The sequence below is a fragment of the Gopherus evgoodei genome, unplaced genomic scaffold, assembly GCF_007399415.2.
Source record: "Gopherus evgoodei ecotype Sinaloan lineage unplaced genomic scaffold, rGopEvg1_v1.p scaffold_59_arrow_ctg1, whole genome shotgun sequence".
Lineage (NCBI taxonomy): Eukaryota > Metazoa > Chordata > Testudines > Testudinidae > Gopherus > Gopherus evgoodei.
In genome coordinates this window covers 1,068,734-1,093,581 of record NW_022060080.1, presented here as the reverse complement: position 1 = coordinate 1,093,581, position 24,848 = coordinate 1,068,734, and the positions used below count along the sequence as shown (strand labels likewise).

The 24,848-nt window shown below is 61.1% G+C and overlaps 1 protein-coding gene across 1 annotated transcript; it reads right to left on the bottom strand.

Moving 5' to 3' along the window:
- Positions 1 to 6,448: 6,448 nt before the first annotated feature.
- On the bottom strand, positions 6,449 to 24,603 carry LOC115643434 (phospholipid phosphatase 3-like). The gene is made up of 7 exons (XM_030547465.1): positions 24,439 to 24,603; positions 22,925 to 23,314; positions 14,137 to 14,294; positions 13,221 to 13,501; positions 11,454 to 11,511; positions 9,524 to 9,700; positions 6,449 to 7,511 (listed from the first exon to the last, which is right to left on the bottom strand). Exons 2-7 carry the CDS (start codon positions 23,115 to 23,117, stop codon positions 7,410 to 7,412), a joined length of 969 nt encoding a protein of 322 aa, XP_030403325.1. The 5' UTR covers positions 23,118 to 23,314; positions 24,439 to 24,603; the 3' UTR covers positions 6,449 to 7,409.
- Positions 24,604 to 24,848: the final 245 nt, after the last annotated feature.

The following is a 24,848-nucleotide window of genomic DNA, read 5'->3' as shown; positions in this document are numbered from 1 at the left end:
CAGGTATGAGCCAAGGACCCCCTCCCTCCGTCCTGTGATCTGTCCCCCATCACCTCCAGAGCAGGTACCAGATTCCCCCAGAGGAAGGGGAAGGAGGGGGCAGGGTCCCAGGGAGTGGGGTGATGGCAGGAGCAGTGATGTGGGCTCCTGGGGGGTGCAGAAGAGGGAGAGGCTGGGTTTGGCTGCCGAGGAGGGAGGAGATGTTCAGATATGGAGAGCCTCAGCTTTCAAGAGGATTTCAGGGAGAGAGTGAGATTTCACCCCCCCTCTATCTGCAATACACTTGCAGCCAGGAGGTGGTGCTCTAGGCCTTGCTAATCTCTCCCACTAGCCTCAAGCCTGCAGAGTAAATCGCCCCCCCATACCTCTCCCTGCCCCCCCCCCATTCTCTCCCTTCTTATTTGGTTCAGCCAGTTCTTGCCACCTCAGGGACCCAGGGCTGGCAGGGCCTGTTCCTGCGGGGAGGGAGTCTCACAGCTACATGTGAGTGTTTGGGGAGGGTGTGGGGTGGGGTGAGAGTTGAAGAGGCTGGCAGGGGCTCCCAGCCGTATGGCACCAATCCAGGGGCGCAGCAGCCCAGTCTGGCTAATGCTGACTATGAAGAGGAATGTAGGGGAGGATCTCCTTTAGACACTAGCACTACAGGGGCTATGACACACAGTCAGGTAATGCTGAGCCCATCCAGCAGAGGGCCATGAGGTGCATGCACACGCACAGAGTGGGGCATTGGGGTCAGCACTGACTGTGAGGGCCAAGCGCCCCCTACTGAGCCCCAACCTTGCTCCATGCATCACAGTGCCCCCCTAATGTTGCACTAAGTGGAGCGCTGCCTGCGTGGAGAGAGAGCGCCCCCTACTGTATCTCCATCACCAGTGTCAGGGTGGGGCAATTCCCCCCCTCCCATGATGGCAGCTGGTTGTTATCCTCTCCCCCTATCACTGGCTCTGGCCCTGGCCTCAGTTCTGGGAAGCCTCCCAGCTTCTGGGGAAAACCCATATTTATAGCTGCAGGCTGCGGGCAAGGGCCTGTCTCCGCTGTATTGAGTGGTCAGCAGGGGTGCCCTGCTCCAAGTGAGGGCAGGCCGGGGGTAAGGAGCAAATCACCCCATCCTCCTCCAGGCACAGCTCCCCCCACAGCTCCTAAACACACCTGCCCAAATCCCCTTTCAGTCCACCACGCAGCCCCACCCCCACTCACCCAGCTGCCCACCACCTGGCAGGGAGACAGCCCTGGTGGTGCAAGGTGGAAAGCAAATGGCGCTTTCCCCTCTGCTGCCAGTTCCACCCCCTACGCAGTGAGAGTGACCCCCTCTTGGGTCCCCGCCCCCCACTCTGGGCTGTCGGTACTTGTCCAGAGAGATCACCCCCTGCTGGCCCTCCACCGTGTGCCCCCTAGCGAGAGCACTGACCCACCTCTGATCACCTCGAGATGCAGCCCCAGGCTCTTGGCATTGCCCCCCCCCCCCTCGGTAGCCCCGAAACACAGCTTTGCATGTGATGTTAATGCAAAGGGCCAGCGAGGGGCAGGCCCTGCCTCTCGGAACAGACTCCATGGCCCAGAAACGCAGTAAACAAATCCAGCTCCCTGGGCCCTCTCCCAGGAGACAGGAAGGCCGGCCTGGGCTGACCCTCTCCCTGGATCCAAACAATCCAGCTCACCAGGGAAGTTCATCCCAGGCAGGACACACCCTGCAGCTTCCCCCCCCCCGCCCCGCTCCGTCCAGAGCCGCTGGCTGGCCAGACTCTGTTGAGGCGGCTGGGCACAAGGCCCGACCCCCATGCTGCTGGGGTGTTCAGCCAGCGGTGCCTGGTGTCATCATGAGGGGTTGCCCTGTGATGCGGCTGGCACAATTTGAACTCCCATTCCTACAGAGGGGTGGGGAAATGCCCCAGCTTATTCCCCTGCGCAGTGTCGCTGTGCTCTGTTACCAGCTACCGCGCCCCGCCCGAGGTGGCTGCATTTCAGCGCTGGGTGAGCCATCCCCGTGCAGCGGTGCGGTGCAGCTGGAAAACAACTGGCCTACCCCACCCCACCCCAGAGGCGGGTGCATTCCAGCAGGGCTGCGCAGGTAGTGTTTGGGCTCCCCCGGCCGCGAGATATGCCCTGGAGACAAGGCTGAAGTGCTCCCTCTGCTCCTGCCCGGCAGCCTCCCTCCAGGCCTGGCCACCCGCCAGGCTGGGAAGTGACTGTTCCTGTTCAGAGCCAGCGAGTTACACAATGGGAAAAACAACCAGGAAATTAATATCCATCTGCCCTGGGGCTGGGTGCAAGTACGCTGGGGATGGCGGCATATGGTGAACGCACGCACACCCCAGCACGGGGGGGCGTGCACACAAAACTGCAGGCAGACATGTCCCCTCCCCAATACCTGAGTCGGGAGGGAGCCGTGGAGACACAATCTCTACCCCCAGCTCCAATCCCATTGCAGGACTTTTCCCCCTCTCCCCACACTGAGCCCCAAAGGGGGCTGCTGCCAGGGCGAGTTGGGGCTCCATTCTTGAGCCTCCGCCCTCCGCCATTTGCAGGTTGGTTCCTTTCTCCCAGGACAAGCCCCGGCAGGATTCTGGTAGAGCAGGGAGGGCTGGGCCAACCCAGCCATTTGCTGCACGTGGGAGTCAGGCCAGGAGCTGGTAAACTGGGGGTGTGTGTGTGTGTCATAACCCAAGGCCTTAAAGGCACAAGTCAGGTGAGTGATGGAACTGATGGTCACAACACCATTCAGCCTGTCCCTGCTTTAACCACTAGACCCCACTCCCCTCCCAGAGCAGGGCCTAGAACCCCAGAGTCCTGGCTTCCAGCCCTCCCTGCTCCAACCACTAGACCCCACTCCCCTCCCAGAGCTGGGGCTAGAACCCAGGCAGCCTGACTCCTAGTTCAGTGCCTTCCTTGCAGGCCCTTGCCCCTGGTGGTATTTGATATTGAGTCACCCTGGTCTATTAATGTGCCCCTTTCTGGCAGCCTGGGGTGCCCCCGGCCAGGACTGAGTGTGCGGGGCTGTGCCCTTCCGAGGGAATTGATCCAACCAACGAGCCCTGCTTTGTACCTATTTACTCACTCCTCAGATGTTAGCTTGAAAATGCCACAAACACATAGCAACGCGTGGCTGGGGTGTGGGCACTTCCCCAACCCCCGCACAGTGGGAGCTTCCCCTCTTCCCTTCTCTCCCAGCTGATGAGCCCCAAGCTAACAGCTGGACCTCGTTAAGGACAGCTGGATCCGCAGGCCTCCCCCCCCCCCAACAATCCTCTCTGCTCTCCAGCTGTTGGCTGGTGCAAAGCTCCCCCCACACACACCCTCACTGCATCTGCCAGAATTGGGTCAGTCCCTGTGACCGCTGTTTATCTTGGGCCGAGCGGGAGGTATCAGGACTCTTTCCACTCTGGAGCTATCCCCAAGGGGGAACTCACATCAGTTGCGTTGGTTTGGGGTCCAGAGTACTGGTCCGTTTTACCCCCACCCTCGTCCAGGAACCCATCCAGAGCTGGCTTCACCCAGCTAGCCTGGGGAAGGGTGAGGGGGCAGGCCACCATTTTTCCTTAGCAAAGGCCACATTTCTAAAAGAGAAAAGAGCTCCTGGCTGTCGTTACTGGAGTGTTTCTGTTGTTACGGTGGAAGCCCTCAGAGGTGGTGGTGGTGAGGCATCATTGCACATTGTCTTCCAAGTTCTTAGCGTGCGAGCGAGTGTTCTGTCCTTGAAGACATGCTGTGTGGTGGTGTTTGTTGACATGATGTGTGTTCTTATGGGGCAGGGGTAGTGGCAAGCAGTGGAGGAGTTTGCTCCAAAGCCATATTCTTCGTAAGTCAGTCAGGTCTGGTGCGGTGCTTCTTACCCTGCCAGTGGCTTCTCAATTGAAGCGGCTGGCAACATGGTGGAAGCAGTGGGATTAGAACCTATGTCTCTATAGCAGCTCTTAGCAGCCATCTCCCCTCCTAATTGTGATACCCTCAACCACCATCCCTCCTGCTCAGAAACTTGCTGGATCCCCGGAGAAGCCACAGCCATGGTTTGTGTGGTACAATGAGGTTGAGAGAGAGAGAGAGAGAGAGAGAGAGAGAGAGAGAGAGAGAGAGTGTGTGTGTGTGTGTGTGTGTGTGTGTGTGTGTGTGTGTGTGTGTGTGTGTGTGTGTGTGTGTGTGTGTGTGTGTGTGTGTGTGTGTGTGTGTGTGTGTGTACACACATGCACCCTCAGCAGCCAGACTGGCTCCCTCTTCCACAGGCATCCAGGGACTTCCAGAGACACTGGAAGCCACAGTGTGGGATCACAGAATGGGCCACGTGGTCTAGCCGTTGGAGCCGGGGAGGCCAGGAGTCAGGACTCCTGGGTTCTATCGCCAGCTCTGGGGTAAGGAGTGGGGATTAGTGCGTAGAGCAAGAGACAGTCAAGACTCTTTGTTCAGTGTCCTGCTGCGTGACTCTGGTCAGGTCGTGGCCTCTCCCTGTACCTCAGTTTCCCCTGGGGTAAAAATGGCTCATTATCCCTTATCTCCAGGGCTGCTAGTGTGGCTTTGCTTGGTTACCCCATCTGCCCTGGGGCTCCGAAGGAGCAGATATGGCTCCCGCTATTGTTCCCATGAGCCTAGCGCTGGGAGTTACACAGCCCCTGTTCCCACTGGGGTACAAAGGAGTCATTCATGGCAGCTTTGAAATGAACGTGCAGCCCTCCCCCAAGAGGCTGTTGTGAAACAGTGGGAGGAAGGAGACAGACAGGGGCCTGCCTGGATTCCCCCTGGGGATTTGTTTATTGGGCCTGCTGATACCAATCCTGAATTCCTCAAAAGGCCAAAACCCTTGATGAACTATGCAGGGACTGCTTGGCCCAGCTCTGAGATGCAGCCAGCTTCTGGGTGAGGCCTGGCAGCTGGTTAACAGCCAAACAGCACTACTGCCCAGAGTGTTCCCTATGGAGCCACCATTCCTGTCCCACAGCACCCCCTAGCATCACACTGGGGCATGGGGGCTGGCACTAAGATCCCCCACCCCCCTGAGCAGTGGCACTGTTGGCCTTTTTGGGTCTCCCATCCAAGAACAAACCATGCCTGTGTCTCCTTAGCGCACAGGCCTTGCTGGTGCCACATCCAGGGCCAGCTGGGCTGCAGCAGCTACCTGTGGGCATGGCTTGGGCCTGATCCTCCCCTCTCCTGCGCCCAGCTGGTGAACTTAGCTCATCTAGGCCAGGCCCTCCTGCTGGCCCCCAACCCCATTGGCCCAGCTGCGTCCCCTGCACGGCCGCTCCCCCATCGCAGCCCCACTCCCAGGGTCAAGGACTTGCGTGGAGTGTCTCCCAGCGCCAGGCCTACCACAGTGTCCAGAGCTACTCGGACAGGACGGGGCCAGGCGGAGCCTAGGGGGAGAACTAAGCCGTGTCTTTCTCTGGGGTTGGGACCTTCAGCCAGTAGGTGCTACTGGATCCCATCTCCCACCCCTCTGCTGTACAAAAGCACCACCAGTGCCTCTCAATCCTGACCCACAGCCCCTACTACCTCAGCCCTGGGACCTCCCAGCTCTGCCAGTGTCCCTCAATCCCAACCCACAGCCCCTACTACCTCAGCCCTGGGATCCCCCCCAGGTCCGCCAGTGACCCTCAATCCCAACCCATAGCCCCTACTACCTCAGCCCTGGGATCCCCGTCAGCTCTGCCAGTGTCCCTCAATCCCAACCCACAGCCCCTACTACCTCAGCCCTGGGATCCCCCCCAGCTCTGCCAGTGTCCCTCAATCCCAACCCACAGCCCCTACTACCTCAGCCCTGGGATCCCCCCCAGCTCTGCCAGTGTCCCTCAATCCTGACCCACAGCCTCCTGCTATCCTAGCTCTGGGCTCCCCGCTCCACCCCACTGCCGTGCAGGTGCCTCTCAATCCTGACCAGCAGCCCCCCCGCCACTATCCTAGCCCCCTAGGTTCCTCTGCCCCCCAAGCTTTGCCAGGGCCCCTCAGTCCCAGCCCGCAGCCTCCTGCTAGCCCAGCTCTGGATCCTCCAATCAGCTGATTGTATGGTCAAAAGGAGAATAAAACAATAGCCCATTAGTTAACAGTGTGTGTGGGGGGTAGAGATGGGATAGTTTCCCTCCCCCGCATCCCAATCCCAGCGCACAAGGACACGGCCCCAGGACGCAGCTGGAGGAATCCTTATCAGCTGGGAGGAATGTGGGGAAGGATCCTGTGCCAGGATACAGCGGCCAGGCAGCTCCTACGTGAGCTAGGAATTAGCCCCTCCGCTACCACCATTCAGCTCTGGGCTCACAGCGCCTCCATCCCCCAATAATCCCTCCCTGACAGCCCCCTCCTTCAACCTCCCTTCCCTCCGATCTCCTGCCTGAGCTCTGGAGGGCAGCCACCAAGGCAGGGCTCGCAGAGGGGAAGAAAGCCCCTTGCCTGAAGCCCCCAGGACCGACCCATGCGCCCCACACCAGAGCCAGCCCCAGCCCAGTCGATTATCTGTACCATTTATTATAAAAATACCATTCACATTATCAGGGCCAGTTGGGCATGGGAGGGGGGCGGGGCGAGAGGCACAGTCCAGGTACCCCCGGGGGGGGCATAAGCATCTGAGAACAGGAGCCACTCGTGGCACAGATGAGCCCCCTCTGAGCCGTCCCTGTGGACCCCACTCCTGCCCAGCAGCCTGGGGTTCATCCTTCATGTTCGACCACCTGCCGCTCTCCCCGCCCTCCTCATCCCCCTGTCCACCAATCACAGCCCTCCTCCCCGGCAGCGGGGAGGGGAGGGGCCATTTCAGTGGAGGAGCAGGTAGCAGAGCCTGGGAAGGTGGCCAAAGCATAACATGCAAATTGTCGTCATAATCCTTCCATGAGCTGAGAAATGTGTGTGGGGGCGGTGAGGGAAGAGGTGGGACTTCCTGTAATGCCCATGTCAAAGGAAGGCGGGACTTCCTGCAGCGTTCCTGTGACGTCCATGCCAAAGGCAGGCGTGACTTCCTGCAATGCCCCTACCGACTAGAGGAAGGTGAAACTTTCTGTGATGTCCCGACTAGAGGAAGGCGGGATTTCCTGCCATGCCTTTGCCAGAGGAAGGTGGGACTTCTTGCGATGCAGCTGCAATATCCGTGTTAGAAGAAGGTGAGACTTCCCGCCATGCCCTAGCCAGAGGAAGGCAGGATTTCCTTCTGCGACGGACAGAGGAGAACCCCGCCCAATAGGAAGCCTTTCGGGAGATGGCGACGACCTGACCCAGGGCAGGCATCCAAGAGGAAATTAAAGTGCTTGGAAAACAGACGGCGGCGACCAGAGCAACACAGGAAAGCCCAGCCCTGCCGGAGAGGAAGCACGTGCGGCCACGTGCTCTGCGGAGGAGCAGAAAGCGGGGCTGGTTCTCCCCGCTGCCGTGCGGGGGCCTGCTGGGTGCTGGTCCCAGCAGGGTGATCCCTCCAGTCCCCCGTTCTGGCACGATGCCTAGCAGTTGGTGTGGCCGCTGGAGTCCGGGCTATCGGGACAAAGCGGGGGCAGGCGGGAGGCTGGGGGCTTGTGGTGGAACATGCCTGAGATGTGAAAGGCCTGGAAGGATGGGAGAGAGAAAACAGGGGTGTGAGACCTAAAAGGAAGGGGCGGGGGAAGAGCTAATTGCACTGACGTGACCCTGCCCCCCATCCTGCTCTCGGGGTGGGGGTTTATTCCACAGCTGGAGGGGAAACCGAGGCAGGCTCTAGTTTAGCCGCAGGCCCAGGCTATAGGGTGAATCAGTATGTAAGGCAAGAATAGGACCCCCCAGCTCCCCCTGCTCTAACCCACCGCCTCCCACTCCCAGAGCTGGGGATAGAACCCAGGAGTCCTGACCTACGTTCTCTCTAAGCTGCAGGGCCGTGCAGCAGCCTATCAAGGGCTGTGCAGGTGCTCAGGGCTGCGGTGGGGAGAGGTGCCTCTCCCACGGTCCCATCCCCAGAGCTGCTGCGGCAGGGAGAGACTCTCTCCCCCATTCCCGGAGCTGCTGAGGTGGGGAGAGAAGCCTCTCCCCTGGCCCCGAGCTGCTGGGGGCACAGAGGGCTGGGGGGGAGTCCTATCTCCCCGCTGCAGCCTCAGGGCAGCCTGCACCCCAAACCCCTCACCCCCACCCCAAAGCCTACACCATCAGCTGGAACTCTCATCCCCCTGCACCCCAAACCTCTGCCCCAGCCCTGAGCCCTCTCCCGCACTGAACCCCTCATCCCCGGCCCTACCCCAGAGCCAGCACCCTCAGCCAGAGCCCTCACTCCCCCTGCACCCCCAACGCTCTGTCCTAGCCCCCACATATTGGTGCCCATAACAAGATTCATCCCACACACGGATGGGAAAAATTAGAGGGTTCACTGGTCCTGACTCCAGCCCCTGTGCTCTGACCCGCCAGATCCCCCGCCCAGAGCTGGGGATAGAACCCAGGAGTCCTGACTCCCAGCCCCTTGGATTCTATATTCCATGCTCCCAGGCAGGGCGCGTCCCCCCTCGGTGCCTCAGTTTCCCATGAGTACAAGGGAGTTCGCACCTCCTGCTGGGGCCATGCTGTGCTAAGGACCCCCGGGGTTGCGGGGAGGGAGCTGGGCCGCTGGGCCCCCATGGAAGGGGAGGGGAGGTTGGCTGGGAGCCCAGCAGTCCTGCGATGAGGGAAGATTTCCTCCCTGTTGCCTGTTCTAATGCTGAAGCAGGAGGCGTTTCCTGTGCTGTTTCCTGGCAGCCCACGGCTCCAGCCCTGGGAGTGACGGTGTTTCAGCCCCTCAGCTCCGGGCTGGTTGCACAGCCCCCACTCCCTCAAGACTGGGGGTGAGGAGAGCATGGGGGAGAATCCTGGCCCTGGCTCCAGCGCCTGCCACCCAAGGAGCTCAGAGCGTTCTCCACACGTTCCCTCCACCGCTGCAGCCGCTTAGAGAGGGAAAGGGACTGGCCCAAGGTCACACGAGTCAGCGGCAGAGCCAGGAATGGAGCCCCAGGAGTCCTGGGTTCTGGCCCCCACACTGAGCTAACTGCTAGACCCCACGCCCCTCCCAGAGCTGGGGAGAGAACCCAGGAGTCCTGACTCCCAGCGCCCCACTCTAACCACTAGACCCCACTCCCCTCCCAGAGCTGGGGAGAGAACCCAGGGTCCTGATTCCCAGCCCCCCTGCTCTAACCACTATACCCACTCCCTCCCAGAGCTGAGAACAGAGCCCAGGAGTCCTGGTTCCCAGCCCACCTGCTCTAAATCCTAGACTCCACTTCCTCTCCTAGAGCTAAGAATAGAACCCAGGAGTCCTGGCTCCCAGAACCCCAGTCCCCTCACTTGCTTTAACCCACTAGACCCCGGAGCTGGGGAATGAACCCAGGAATCCTGGCTCCCAGCCGGGCTCATGGACTGAGTGTGGGGTGGGCTGGGACATGCACCCCGATACTCTAAGAAACCAGACAAACTCCTCACACTTCTGGGAGCCGGGCCAGAGTCGAGCTGGTGACCTAGAGGGGTCCAGGCACTGATCTGTCCTGGACAGACGGCCGGCCGACCGGCTGGTGGGGGGCCGGCTGGTGTGGAGGGACCGGCTGGCCAGCTAGAGGCTCACACTTACCACCCAGTAGGCGATGAGCGCCCCCTGCAGGAAGCCCATGGCCACGTCTGAGGGGTGGTGCCAGTAGTCAGAGATGCGGGTGAGGCCGGTGTAGAGCGCCAGCAGTAGCAGGACGAACTGCAGCAGGGGGCGCAGCAGACGGGCGCCCCGCCAGGTTAACCGCGCCTGCAGGTAGAACTTGGGGGTGGGAGGGGGAGAAGGGGGTGGTGAGCATTGGCGGAGGGCACTGCTCCTGGTCGCCACTCCCCCCAAATGCTGCTGCTCCCACCCCAAAACCCTACCAGCTCCCCCCCACGCTCCGATTCCTGCCCCCTACACCCCTACGCTCCACCTCTCACGCCCCACCCCCAAACCCTGCTGCCCCCAAATGCTGCTCCCCCATCCCTGCCCCCCACAGCACAGCAAGAAGAATAAAGGGCATCTGAGCTGGGGGGCTACTCGCAGTCCTAGTCGGTGGCGTCACCGCTGCCCCCGCCTGAGACACTTTCCCAACCCCCACCACCCACCATTCGGGCCCTTCAGCCAGGGACGCATAAAGGACCTGTTTGTGCCGCTCCCCAAGGGAACAATGGGCCCTTCTCCATCGCCAGCCACATGGACCCAGGCATCCGGGGCGGGGGAAGGGGCTGTTCGGGTGCGGGAAACTGACTCACTTTGATGAGGGGGGAGATGGGTCAGGTGTGGGGAGTGGAGGAAAGGAGGGGAGTGAGTGGGACAGGTGCTGAGAGCAGGGTCAGGACTCCTGGGTTCTATCCCCAGCTCTGGGAGTGGGGTCTAGTGGTTAGAGCGTGGGGGCTGGGAATCAGGACTGTCCCCTCACCCATTGGGCCGCACTACCCTCCAGTCAGGAGACAGGAGCTGGGGCAGCCAGACATTGGCTGCACTGCAGACCATTGGCTGCTCAGGTACCGGATAAGCCTCTGTAGGCATGTGGGGCCCAGAACCACCCTTCTGCTATCAGCCACTGGAGGGGGCTCTCTGCTCGCCCCACCCCACTCTCAGAGCCAGAGAGAGAACCCAGGTCCCTCTGCTCTAACCACTAGACACCACCCTCCTCCCACAGCTGGGGATAGAACCCAGGAGTCCTGGCTCCCAGCCCCTCCTTGCTCTAACCCCCAAGGAGCCATGCCCCTCCAAGCACCAGGAATAGAACCCAGGCGTCCTGGCCCCCAGTGGGCTCTGTCTGTAACCTTCCAACTGCCATGCTGGCAGGAAGTGCCTGGCACGGAGGGACCCTCTGCTGGGTTATTCCAGGCACTTGGCTCCACTCCCTGCTGAGGTCTCAATCTGGCTCGGGGTGGGACCCTGCACGGGGGTCGCTGGCTAAGAGGGGCTGCCAGGCCCAGCTGCTCCACCATGCACCCAGTGACCTCCCCCAGCCTGGCCCTGCGGGGAGATCTCCCACTGCCCCCCCAGTGACCTCCCTCAGCCTGGCTGTACGGGGAGATTTTCCCCTGCCCCCCGCAGTGACCTCCCCTAGCCTGGCCGTGCGGGGAGATCTCCCCCTGCCCCCCAGTGACCTCTCCCAGTCTGGCCCTGTGGGGAGATCTCACCCTGCCCCACTGGTGACCTCCCCCAGCCTGGCCCTGTGGGGAGATCTCCCCTTGCACCCCCCTCCCCAGTGATCTCTCCCAGCCTGGCCCTGCGGGAAGATCTCCCCCTGCCCCCAGGTGACCTCCCCCAGCCTGGCCCTGTGGGGAGATCTCTCCCTGCCCCACCGGTGACCTCCCACAGCTGGGCCTTGCGGGGAGATCTCCCCTGTCCCCCAGTGACCTCTGCACAGGGCTCCACTGGCGAGGGGAACCCCCACCCCAGGGCATTCAGGCGTGACCCACGAGGGATGGAGCCAGGGTTGCCGCGGGAGGTTCTAGGATGATCAGATCAGGCCTGTGCACTGTTAAGGTGGGTGGGGTCGGGCGGGGGCACTTACCACCAGGTATGTCATGCTGTACATAGCGAAGGAGGCATGGCCGGAGTAGAAGGACTTCCTACAAGGGGGCAAATAAAGGCCTGGGTTATAGCTGGCGGCACCGCCCGTTACCAGGGGTGCAGAGGGATCCCGCGAGCAACCCCTCCGCCTGCCTCAGATCCCATCCAGGGCCAGGCTGGGGGGGCTCCGAAGCCGCTGCCCAGGGCAAGGCGTTGTCCAGCATGGCGGGGGCAATCTCCACGGGTAGCCACCCCCACAACCCCAGACACTGGGACAGGGCAGCTGCCATGGGACCCCTCCAGGTATTACGGACACACACAGTATCTTGAAGCATTTGTGTGAGCCAGGGGCTGCGTTCTGCCAAGCTCCCTCCAGAAACTAAACTCAGCAGGGACTATTACTGCAGACTCTGGGAGCGACTGCCCAGAGTGGGTCGGACAGGGGTCCAGAGGCCCAGGGGCTGGTGGTACAAAGGGCCAACTAAAAGTAGCTGGGAACCCTTGACTTTGACCTTTAACCAAGAGCTTGCACCCTGCCAAAGAGCCTGAAGGACGTGGGCACCTACTGGCCCCTCCCGGTGGAAGTTGGCGGTGTGCTGAAGTGGGAATTTTTGGTCATATTTGTTGTGAGGCCGGAGTGTGCCTCAGTTTCCCTGATACACTGCATGGCTGCCCAGCGGTGAGGCGGGGGAAGGGATGATGTTTGCTCTCGGTGGGGGATAAGTTGGCTTGGGAACCCCAACGAGTCTTTCACCTGGGAAGTCAGAGACCTCACAGGGCGTGCAAATGGGGGTCATTAGAGATCTGGGCTGAGCAGAATATTCATCGAATCTCCATCTGTCTACATGGACTGTGCTGGGCCCCAGCTGATTACACAGCCCGGTGCTGGAGCATCACCGTGACTCCTCGGCCCCTGAGGAGCAGACAAGCCTCCCCCCGGGGTGTGTCCCAGCAGAGCTCGGGGCGTGATGCAGCAGTAGGGTGTCCAGACAGCAAATGTGAAAAATCGGGACGGGGGTGGGGGGTAATAGGAGCCTATGCAAGAAAAAGACCCAAAAATCGGGACTGTCCCTATAAAATTGGGACCTCTGGTCACCCTAAGCAGGATGGACCCAGAGGTTTCGGTCTCAGGAGGTGGAGCATGGCTGGTTTACGCTGAGTTTTCTCTGCAATGCTTCTGGCCCAAGAAGAACCGGCCTAGCCCCTGGGAGAGAGCAGAATTGCAGGCGGGTGGCTGGGCGAATGGCAGGGAATTACAGAGGGGCTGCAAGCCTAGATCTCCGGGGGGGGGGCCAAGGCCTAAAAGGACATCCCCTGAGCAGACACCGGTTCAAACCCAGCCTGGCTCAGAGGTACAGTAACCCTGAAGCTGTGTAAGGGACCCACTCCTGGATACTGCGGAGGGGCAAGTTGTATGGGGATCCCCCTGATACTCTCCATGGGGACCTCCCCCCAGATACAGGGACAGGGCAAGGGGGGGCATGACACTGGGGCAAGGGGCAGTCTAATGTCAGAACTCCCCCTGGCACCCATCACATCATACTGGTCTCAGTGGGAAATCTATAGGGGATTTTTTTTAGGCCAGGCTGCTGGACACAGACAGACCCTATGGTTCTCCCGAGCCTGTAAGGCCAGGTGTCACCACCAGGGGACCCCCCCCCCCCCAAATCTGGGCCTGCACTCTGCAGCTGGCTCCACTAGAGGGGGACCCATCCTTTACCTCAACCCCCCACCCTGTCTTAAAGGGACAGCGCCCCCGGGAGCTCACCTGGCTTCCTTCTCCTGCGACGGCCCCGCAGTGCAGGTGTACTCCTCCACGTAGCCCCGGGAGCAGTTGAGGAGAGCGAGGTCCGGCCGGCAGACAGCCAGGAAGTGGGGGCGGAGGCGGCCGACGGTGATCTTCGCCATGTTGGTGAGGGACTGGCCCACGGTGCAGCCGAAAAGGAAGGCGCCAATCTCCTTGTAGAGGATGGCCACGTAGGGGTTGGGGATGAAGGAGCGGGAGCCCAGGCGCAGGGAGTGGATGCGGTAGCTCTCGCCCAGGGCGATCTGCATGGCAAGACGGGGAGGCACCGGGGCACGGCAGCTTGAGACGGGCAGCCGTCCCAGCCAGCTCCCCGCTCCATGGGTTGGGACACGGACCAGCCCCGAGGGCCGTGGGAAGCTGGGTAAGGGGGGGCTCCCTATGCACCTTGCAGACCAGCAGGACTCAATCCCCTGCTTCCCCTGTCCCAGCCTCTTTGTTTACCCCATAATCTCCTCCCACCCAATGCCCGTTTTTAAAGCCAGTCCTGCCCCCAACCCTCCTATCCTGCCCCACACCCTGCAGCAGGGAGTTCAACAAGGCAAGCAGCCTGCTGGAGGTGGGGTTCTGCAGCAGCGGATCGTGCCCAGGCTGGGATCCTGTCTCTGGGGCCAATGGCTGATGCTTCGGAGGAAGGGTTGGAAACACGTGCTTTGCGTCGATGGTCATGGCTAGCATTTTGTAAGGGGCACATGGGGGTTGGCTACCCAGAGCCCACCCCTCTGCCACCTCCAGCCTCTCACACCCAGCCCGACACCCCTCAGGGAATGTAGCAGGGGGATCAGCAGGGGGCGCTCTCTCCTGGCAGGCAGCGCGGGCCCCAGTGCGGCACTAGGGGGCGCTGTGCTGCAGGGGGCGCTCGCCTCTCACAGCGACTCACCGAGACAGAGGTGATGAGGATCCCCAGCGAGATCAGCACCGTGTCGCTGACGGTCTCCGCCCGCTTCAGCGGGTAGCGGATGCTGCTGTCGTTGCAGTAGAAGCCGCGGCGCATGGGGGGCACCAGGCCAACCTCACAGACCAAGAATGGGATGGAGGCTGCAGCGGGAAGAGAGAGCGGGGCGCTGAGCAGGGGCTAACTCAGCCCAGGGGGCATCTGTGAGGCCTCCTTGCCCCAATTCCACGAGGTTCCCCCACAGGAACTGGCTCAGGACACCCCAGTCTGACTACCCCCCTCAGGGACTGCCCTCCCTTCTCCCAACCCCATCTCACTGCCTCTCCTGCCCCAGGGCACCAGCTCATGACACCCTGCAACAACCCTCCCAATACTGCCCCCTCCCCCACCCAAGATCACTCTGTGACCCCCCCCAAATTCCACTGCCCTTCCCCCAGGCATCATGTCATACCACCCAACCCCCATCCCACTGCCTCCACCCCTCCAGGGACCAGCCCAGGACACCCAACCCCCATTATCCTGCTTCCCTTCGGGTCTGGTCCATGACTCACCTCCCTCCATCCTGCTGCCCTCGCATGACTGGCCTGTGACAGCCCCCCCCAGACACTCCTGATAACCCTCCTCCAGGAACCAGCCTCATTGCTTTGGTGGGGCTCTCCCCTCCCTGCCTCCACCACCACTAGGCAGGGCACATGGCTCAGACCCCAGCACGTGGCAGCCCCGCCATAACTCTGATCTGGGAGCAAAGCAGGGGGATCTCCCCTCTGATCCCAGCAGGAGCAGCCCTTGGATGCTGGAACAGGGTGCAACCTGCTTTCCATTAGGGCTGCTGGCAGGAGTCAGTGATGGGGGGTGCAGGGAGGGAGGAGATTAGGCCTTAAAGTTCCAGCCAGGACGGGTGAGTTCCTGATTCTAAGAAGCCACGTCTGTGCCTGGCTCTTAAAGGGGCAGTAAAGCCAAATTCCCCCTCCCTCGTTAGAAGAGAAAAATGCCCACGTGGCCCAATTTGTCGCCTCTCCACCATGAACCCTGCACTCATGAGAGACCCCTGCAGCACGGGGGGCTAGAAGCACCAGTCTGGACAACGGTGAACAGACCCTGGTGAGGTGGGAGCAGAGACTCGGACTCTCCCATGCAGAGATCCTGTCGCACGTGGGGGCTATAAGCGTGAAACCAGGGAACGGGCCTGGATCCCAGTGTGCTGGGAACTTAAGTGTGAATCCTGCCGGGTGGGTCCTGCTGCACACAAGGCTGGGAGCAGGAAGCCTGGCACTCGGGTGCTTGGACACCAGCGTGATCAGACACTGGGAGCGGGAACCACAGTGCTAGTGCCCTCGCAAGTGTGGATCCCAGTGAGCTGGGCTTGCAAATCCTGGCACTAGCACCCTGACACAAGGATCCTGGTGGGCAGGGTGGGCATGTCCTGGCACTAGCACCCTGACACAAGGATCCTGGTGGGAAGGGTGTGCATGTCCTGGCACTAGCACTCTGGCACGAGGATCCTGGTGAGCAGGGTGTGCATGTCTTGGCACTAGTGTCCTGGCATGAGGATGCTGGTGAGCAGGGTGGGCATGTCTTGGCACTAGTGTCCTGGCATGAGGATGCTGGTGAGCAGGGTGGGCATGTCTTGGCACTAGTGTCCTGGCATGAGGATGCTGGTGAGCAGGGTGGGCATGTCTTAGCACTAGCACCCTGGCACAGGAGGATCCTGGTGGGCAGGGTGGGCATGTCCTGGCACTAGTGTCCTGGCGTGAGGATGCTGGTGCACTCAGAGGCTGGGAGCATGAACCTGTGCAGTAGCAGGCTGGGACGGGAATGTGAAGAGATGGAAGAAGATCCCAATGAGGTCGACGTAGGGAGTGCAAATGGTTCATCCTTCTGCTTCAGTTTGGTGTGATTCCAGCTCTGGTGGGACCCAGGCGTCCTAGCAGGCAGTGCCTGGGCTGTCACTTTAAGAGACAATGAGGCTGCAGAACCCTCCCAGGGGGCTCTGGGCTCCTTTTTGGGGCTGAGAACGATGTTTCCACGTTTGGTTCCCAGGTTCCCTCCCTTCCCGTCTCACTTGGCAAATGATTTTTCTCAGGATCGCTCTTTCCGACGGGCTAGGCCACCCGCCAAGGGCCGGGTGCCTGCAGAGCACCTTGGGACCTAGGAGGGGGAGCCCGACTCCCTCCTCCCAGCAGGGGGCACCGCACGACGGGTGAGTGGCTAGGGCTGGGTGTGCTCTCCTGGGGGGCCAGCAGGGGGCACTACCACCCTTAAGACGGGCAGGGAGAAAGCGGGGATGCCAGAGCTGGGAATGTCCACCAGGGGGCACTGCCAGCTTGGGGCAGGATCCCCCCAGGGCTGGGCATGCCAGAGGGGCATGTCACCCTGGTGCCTGCAGGGGGCGTTCTCGGGAACGCAGCCCCCTGGCAGGAATGAGCCACCCCCGGCTTTGACATCAAAGATCTGAGACTGACGGGGACGGCTGGCCTGGGCCAAGGTTGGACCCCACCCAGCTCCCAGAGACTCCCACGCTGTGCGGATACCAAGGCCCCAGGGACTGGCTTGAGCCGGCTCCAGGTTTCCATCCTCACTCGGCTGCGCTGTGACCTGCCTGGGCAGGGCCGTATTCGTACTGAGAGCCCAGGGCTGGAGTGGCAGCAGCGCGTTCAGAGCAGTGCCGGACACGCCAGCCGTGACCGGGAGCCCCAACCCTCTGGGGCAGATCCCTAGCTGGTGTAAATCAGTGCCCTCCATTGGAGCCACAGAGCCAGATCCACGGCTGGTGTAAATCAGTGCCCTCCATTGGAGCCACAGGGCCAGATCCCCAGCTGGTGTAAATCAGTGCCCTCCATTGGAGCCACAGGGCCAGATCCCCAGCTGGTGTAAATCAGCACCCTTCATTGGCGCCACAGGGCCAGATCCCCAGCTGGTGTAAATCAGCACCCTTCATTGGAGCCACAGGGCCAGATCCCCAGCTGGTGTAAATCAGCATCACTCCATTGAAGCCATGGGGCCAGATCCTCAGTTGGTGTAAATCAGCACCCTCCATTGGAGCCATGGGGCAAGATCCCCAGCTGGTGTAAATCAGCACCCTCCATTGGAGCCATGGGGCAAGATCCCCAGCTGGTGTAAATCAGCTCCCTCCATTGGAGCCACAGGGCCAGATCCTCAGTTGGTGTAAATCAGTGCCCTCCATTGGAGCCACGGGGCCAGATCTCCAGCTGGTGTAAATCAGTTCCCTCCATTGGAGTCAGAGGGCCAGATCCCCAGCTGGTGTAAATCAGCTCCCTCCATTGGAGCCAGAGGGCCAGATCCTCAGTTGGTGTAAATCAGTTCCCTCCATTGGAGTCAGAGGGCCAGATCCCCAGCTGGTGTAAATCAGCTCCCCCCATTGGAGCCATGGGGCCAGATCCCCAGCTGGTGTAAATCAGTTCCCTCCATTGGAGCCAAGGGGCCAGATCCCCAGCTGGTGTAATCAGCATCGCTCCGTTGGCATCAATGGGCCAGATCCCCAGCTGGTGTAAATCAGCACCCTCCATTGGGGCCAAGGGGGCCAGATCCTCAGCTGGTGTAAATCAGCTCCCTCCTTTAGAGCCATGGGGCCAGCTCTCTAGTGGTGTAAATCAGCACCCTTCATTGGAGCCAAGGGGCCAGATCTCCAGTGGTGTAAATCAGCGCCCTCCATTGGAGCACAGAGTTTGGACAGAGGAAAAGTCCAAACACCCTGAAATCTGGGGTGGGGAGGGTGTTGCGCGGCAGCGAGAGACCAGCCTGGAGCTTTAGGGGCACGTGCCCATCACACCTTCAGCTACCTGCCCTCTTAGAGGAGCGCCAGGGCCTCCAGCCCAGGGTGAGGGGTGCAAATGTCTGCGCACCGGGGTTCAGCTAGCCGAGCGTGGGGGAGTTTCTTGTTGCCAGGACACCGCCGTGTGAGCGGGGCAGGCAGGCGTGCAATCACATCCACCGAACGGTGGCTTGTGCGAAGCTGTCAATTTCCTCGTGGGCCACGGGCCAAAGGCAGCTTCTTAGCCAGCGCACGTGGTACCCGGGCGTGAGTCTGCGCCCACAGAGGGTGTGATTCAGTCAGGTGAGCGGGGGAGCACCGCTCTCGCCCACCAGGGGGCGCTGTCAGGACATTGGGGGGCACTTCACCCACCTGGGGGGGCACTGCTAGAACAGCAGGGGAAGATGCCCTTTGCCCCAGGGGGGCACCACTGTGACAGCGAAGGGGTGGGAGTGGGGGGACGCCCGTTCAGCCCCTTGCCCTGGTCTACATTAGCTCTGTCAACGCCAGCCCAGTGACTCCTGCCTGCCCTTGACCCAGCCCTGCCCAGCCGCGGTGCCCCAGCCATCTCAGACATGCCAAACCTCCCGGCTATTCGGACAGGACTCGGCTATTAATAGCCCCTCTCTTGCCCATGTTCGGGCGTCCCCCACGCCCCCTGGCTCGCTGCCCGGGGCTAGGGGCTCCCTGCCGTTCAGACCCAGGTGCCGGGCTGGGAGGGAGAGAACAGGGCCTGGGAGGGGGTTCCCTACCTTGCTGCGGGGGAGGGAGGGATTCCCAGGGCTAGTGCCTCAGTGGGTCAATCCTGCACGGGGGGGGCTCTTGGGACAACTGCTCTGGTGAACGGATCCCAGGGCCTGTAGGGCACAAGCGTGTGAGGCTGGCAGGCACTCGCACCCTTAGCACTCAGGACGGGCGTGCCAGCCCTGACCCCAGCAGGGGCTGGGCATGGATGTCCCTGCAGCACCCTCTCCCACCCGCCCCCAGGGTGGTGTATAGGGCCAGAAACTCTCCCCCACTCCCGGGTAGGTTCAGCAGGCACCGCTGGGGCCGACACCGAGGGGCGGAAGCAGGTGGAACCCGCAGCGGGAGAGGCCAAGGGGCACCGAGCGAGCGTCCTAGGGAGAGGAGCGGGGAACAGCTGCAGGGCGCGGCCGGCCCTGAACAGCAGCCAAGAGCCCAAGGCCAGGAAGGGAGGGTAGCAGGGATGGGATGGAACCAGGGCGGGAGGAGGAAGAGAAAAGCGGGCGAGCGGCTGAAGCAGAGAGAGGAGGGGAGCCCCCCTTCCCACCCCGCAGACCCCTGGCGGGCAGCGAGCTGGTGCCATGAGGTGTGGGGGGAGGTACTGGCAGGGGGCACTGGAGGCTGCCCAAGCCAGGCCCTGATCCTGGGGTAGGCTGTGCTGGCGGAAGGAGGGAAGCACTGGGGTCCTGCAGCGGGCCGGGGGTTGCCCGTGGGTTGGGATGATGGCTTGGGCTCTCCCCGGCGAAGGGGGATGGTTGGGATGTGGGCAGAGCCCCGGTGGGGGTAGGGGGAGTCATGACCTGGCACAACCTGTGACCCTTTCTTAATCCTCCTCCCCCCTCGCCCTGATGCCTTATCCCAGAGCCTTCTGGAGATCAGCGTTGTCCATCCTTCACCCAACCTGACCCCCACCTTCCCCACAGCCCAACCCCCATCAGCTGCCTCTCCAGTGAGTCCTCCCCTCCCCCCTGATTTAACACCCCTCCATGACCCAATCCCCCCAAATAGCCTCCCTTTGCAATACAACACCTGCCCCCACCCTTCCCCCAGGACCCAGCCCCACCCACCTTGTCCCAACCCCCACGATCCACCCTGCCAGTCTGCCCATCAATCCGACCCCTTCTCCAACTCCGACCCTCATGATCCACTCCACCAGCCTCCCTCTCCCCCAGGATCTGATCCACACCACCCTGGCACAGTCCCATGATCCAACCTACTTTGCCCTCTCCCCAACATGATCCAACCCCTGAAGGTCCCCCCCCCAGCCACTGAGCTCCCCCAGTCCAGCAGCAACCCCCATTCCTCAGAGTGGCAGGGCTGACACGGCGTCTCTCGCTGCTCCCCAAGCCAAACTGACTCGGATCCCCCCCACGGCACCCCCAGCTCTGCTAACATGCTAGGATACTCCCCTGGCTCACCCCACTAACTGTCCCGCTGAGCCCAATGGCTAGTGCAGTCGGGTCAGGGGGTTCATAGAGAGGAAGGATGGCCCAGTGGTTAGTGTGCTAGCCCAGGACCTGGGAGAGCTCAGTTCCCAACTCTGCCACAGAGCTTGGGCAAGTCACTTGCCTCTCTGTGCCTCAGTTTCCCCAGGGGTCCTACCATGCAAAGGGGCTGTTAGGCAATGTACATTACAGATGGTGAGGGGCTGGATACCAGGGCACGCGACTTCCGTGCAAGAACGAACTCTATCTGGCTTTGCCCTGCTCCTGTTTGACTGAAGTGGAATTGAAGTAGGGTCTGTAAATCGGTTTGGAAAGAGATTTACACCAGCACAGCCCCTCTGCAATGGGTTCTGTTTGCAATCAGCTTCAACTGAACTGATGTCAGGTTTTGTACGTACATCTCCACCCCCTGCTCCCGTTTAACTTAAATCAGCTCCCTGGCCAGTAAGAAGGGCCCTACGAAATTCACAGACCATTTTGGACAATTTCACGGTCATAGGACTTTAAAAATTGTAAATGTCCTGGTTTCAGATATTTCAATCTGAAACGTCACCGTGTTGTAACCGAGGGGGTCTGAACCCAAATGGAGGTCCTGGGGGGAGGGGGTCACAAGGCTCTTGTAGGGAGACAAGGGACTGCCACCTTCACTTCTGCCCCGCTGCTGGCAGAGGTGCTGCATTCGGAGCTGGGTTCCTAGCCAGCAGCTGTCCAGAGGTGGGTTTGACTAAGCCCTGGGAACGGTCCATGCAGGGGAAAAGGAAATCCCATCCCTTCCTGGCCGGGCTGGGACTAGAACCTAGAGCCTGATTCATGGTAGCAGCCCCCAGGTGGGGTGTCCCAGCCCTTCTCCTCCTCCAGGCCTAGCACTCGGGGGCTAACGGGGTCTTAGGCTGGCAGGGGGACAGAGGGGGGGAAGAGTTGTGTCCATAGCACACCCCCCCCATGGCGCCCCGGGAGGTCACCCACCTGTAAGGCCAGTCCTGCCCTTCCCCATACCCTCCCACCCATCCCCTATCGCCCATTTCTTCTGGCAAGCAGAGGCTAGAGACACCATCCCTACCTATCCTGGCTAATAGCCATCGCTGGACCTATCCTCCAGGAATTTATCTAGTTCTTTTTTGAATCCTGTCATAGTCTCGGCCTTCACAACATCCCTTGGCAAGGAGTTCCACAAGTTGACTGTGTGTTGTTCCGTGCATCAAGTCTGCTCAACCAATTGCGTGCCCAGAAATCAAATGAAGCCAAAGCATTTCCATTTCTTGGTTTGAAAAGACTCTTCCTTCCAAAATTTCCTCCAGTTTTACTTAACCCATCCTTCCCCGCACGATGTTTCAAAACGGTTGCAGTCAAGTCAAAACATTTTGATTTTGTCAAACTGAAATATTTCCTTCCACCCAAAACGATTATTTTGCTTTGCTGTTTCGGTGAAAGAAACAAACCCCAAAATCCATTATCTGCCCAGTTTTACTTATCTGGCCCCCAGTACCCAAAATAGATCACTCCAGTAGATTATCCCAGGATATTTCTGCCTATATATAGACAGAGACATCAGAACCCAGACTGATGGATCCATTTAGTTCACTACCCTGTCTCTGAGAGCAGGTAGGGCCAGAGAATAAAACCCTGTTGTCAGCAGTTAAGGGAGAATACATATTAACCTCCAAGATTCAAAGGTCGATTTATATACAAACAGGCCCTTTCTCATCCTTTCAAACCTCTTGGTTATTACGTTTTTAGCCCTCTAACTCCAGATAGTCTCATTAGCCCTTCCTCTTTTAAAATACAAAATCCTGCTGAAATCAAAGACATCTTGTAGCAAGGAGTTCCGCAGGCCAAGGACACAACCTGCGTGTGGAAAGTATTTCCTTTGCTCTGTTTTGAGCGAGCCACCTTTTGGCTTCTTTCAATTTCTCCTTGTATCGTGAGGCACAGCCAACGGATCTACCTTCTCCGCCTCATTTGCCTCTAACACTCCCACAATGTTAATCTCTCTCTTCACGCATAAGAGGCTTTTCCCCAGGCCTCAAGCCATGCTCCATCCGCCTAATGCTGGATCCTTCTGCAGACGGCTCTGAACTGAGCCCAGCACCCCTGGTGGGTCTGGCCCATTGATGCCATTAGAATATTTTCCATCTTATTCTCCTTCCTAGCCTAACGTGTGTTCCTTGCTTTTCCCTCAGCGACACCAGCAGTTTAGTGGGTAACGGGCTCTGAAAGCGTCGATCCTGCTGGGGTCCAGACACAGCCCTGATGGGGAAAGGTGGCAGATCGAAGTGAGATCCCTGCAGCTACAGTGCCATTAAATATCCTTCCAGAGGAGAAGGTGTGGGGCCTAACTGATGCCCCGGACACGCCACATGAGGTCCGGAGCTTTGAGTCATCAGGTTTGCGCAGATCCAGACTCCCCAGAGTCATGGGTTTGCTGGGAATGAAACCAAACTGATCCTCATGCTCCAGCCAGCTAATCTGGCTTCCATGCCATCAACTTCAAACTGCGCTGGATTCGAGTTGCCTCCGCCCCAAAATAAGAGCTGGCACTTCTGTCTACAGGGAGACATGGTCTTTGCCTCCATGGGGCAGCTAGTAACTCTGCTTCCTCCCCCAGACCAGCTGGTGTCAACCCCCCCGCTCCCCTCATTGATGCCCTCCAGCTCAAGTCCTGGACCAAGTTTCCTCCCCAGAGGTGGCTGCATTTCATGGTCAGGGCACAGCTTTGGGATCCGCAGTACTACAGCAAAGTGGGCAGGAGTCCCAGGGAAAGGAGAGGCAGGGGGGCCCATAACGCATGGGGCTCTGCCCGCGCCGCACTCACCCACGAGCAGACAGACGATATCCAGGACGACCAGGGTCTTTCTCTGCCCCAGCCCCGGGGCAACATAATCCTCAGGCTGGGAGCTGGGCGCCCGGACTGTCACCCGGACATCTCGGCCTCCTGGCCATGCCTGGGGCTCCACAGAGAGCCTGGGGGGCAGATCGGGGAGGAGTTCACACTTGCCCTTTTGCATGGCCTTCGGGCGGGAGAGGAAAGGTGCAATCCAGATTCCTAGAGCAGGACCAGGGGAATGTGGATTTCCAGCCCCAAGAGCGGCAGGGGATTGGGAGGGAATCCAGATTTCGGGCACAGCCTGGCACAAGGACGGAGCGGCAGAGGGCTGGTGTCTTTCCTGCTCCTCCTCGTCTCTCCGTACAGAGGTCAGGGAGCCTGGAAAGCAGCAAAAACAAAGAAACCGTTCTAAGCTACAGGTCAGCCAAGGCTGCGGCTGCACTGGGGGGCAGTGCGGGGAGATAGGGGCTCAGTAGCGGGGAGGGGGGATCTCAAGGATCTATGCTCCAGGGATGACGGCATCGGAAGGGCTCTGGGCAGAGATCCCAGCTCCAGGAGGGGCATGCACAGGGCCAGCTGCAAGGGAGCATGGGCAGAGATGGCAGCTGCCCAGAGTGTGTGTGCCGGGGGGGCAGAGATCACAGTTTCCCCTGGCTGGACCCCACCCGAAGCTCCCCTTTGGGGGCGTCAGGGCAGGGAGCCCAGCTCTCCCCATGGGTGGGTGCAATCAGGGGGTTGGCATAGGAGGATCTGGGCAGGGGATCCCATGGGTGATCTAGGCAGGGGTTCAGGGGGGTGGAGGCCCAGGAAGGGGGGTGTAGTGGGGCTCAGGAAGGTGGGGTCCAGGAGGTACTGCACATCCCAGAGATGGGACAAAGATCAGCACTCAGGGCACCTCCCTCTGGGGGATCCCACAGGCAGGTGAAATCCAGGGGGATCTAGTCATGGGGTCCTAGCTCCCTGTGGGGGTAGGGGGGTCCAAGGAGGCACCTAGGAAGGGGCACATAGGGAGCAGAGATCCTGGGAACGGGGAGGGGTCCCCCTGGGGAGGAGAGGTTCAGGGGGTAGGGGCCCCGAGAAGGGGGGTCTGGAGGTCCCGGGAAGGGGGTCCAGCCGGGGTCCCAGCTCCCCCCAGGGGGCCTGGGCTGGAGAGTCCCAGGACAGGGGGGCCAGCCAGAGGTCCTAGCTCCCACCCGGGCAGGAGAGGGCAGGGGGCCTGGGATGGGGAGTCCCGGGAAGGGGGTCCAGCCAGGGGGCCTGGGACGGGGAGTCCCGGGACAGGGGGCCTAGCTCCCCCGGGGCAGGAGAGGGCAGGGGGCCTGGGATGGGGTGTCCCGGGGCAGGGGGTCCAGCCGGGGTCCCAGCTCCCCCCAGGGGGCCTGGGAGGTGGAGTCCCGGGACAGGGGGCCCAGCTCCCCCCGGGGCAGGAGAGGACAAGGGGCCTGGGATGGGGAGTCCCGGGAAGGGGGCCCAGCTCCCCCCGGGGCAGCCCTTCCAGGTACCTGTTGGCCGCTGCCGCGCTCACCGGCCCTGGGCTCCCCGCTCGCTGGGGCCGGTCTCCTCTCCCAGCCGCCGAGGGAGCGGGGCAGGGGGTCTCCCTGCAGCCGGGCTGGGGCGCTCGTTCCCCGGGCTCCCGCTCAGCCCAGCGCCGGACCCAGAGGCGCCGACGGCTGCTCCCTCCACCTCCAGCTGCTGGGGCTGGGACTGGGGCTGGGGCTCCTCCCTCCCCGTCCTGCCCCACGCGGGCTCTGGGGAGGGGCCCGGGCCAGGGGCTGGAGCACGGATGGGAGCGGGGCGGGGGGAGACGGGCGGGACTGACTGGCAGAGATCAGCGTCTCTCCAGGCTGGGACCCTCCTGTGTATCCCCACGGGGCCAGCAGAGGGTCGAGACCCCCCCACCCCCAGGCCTAGG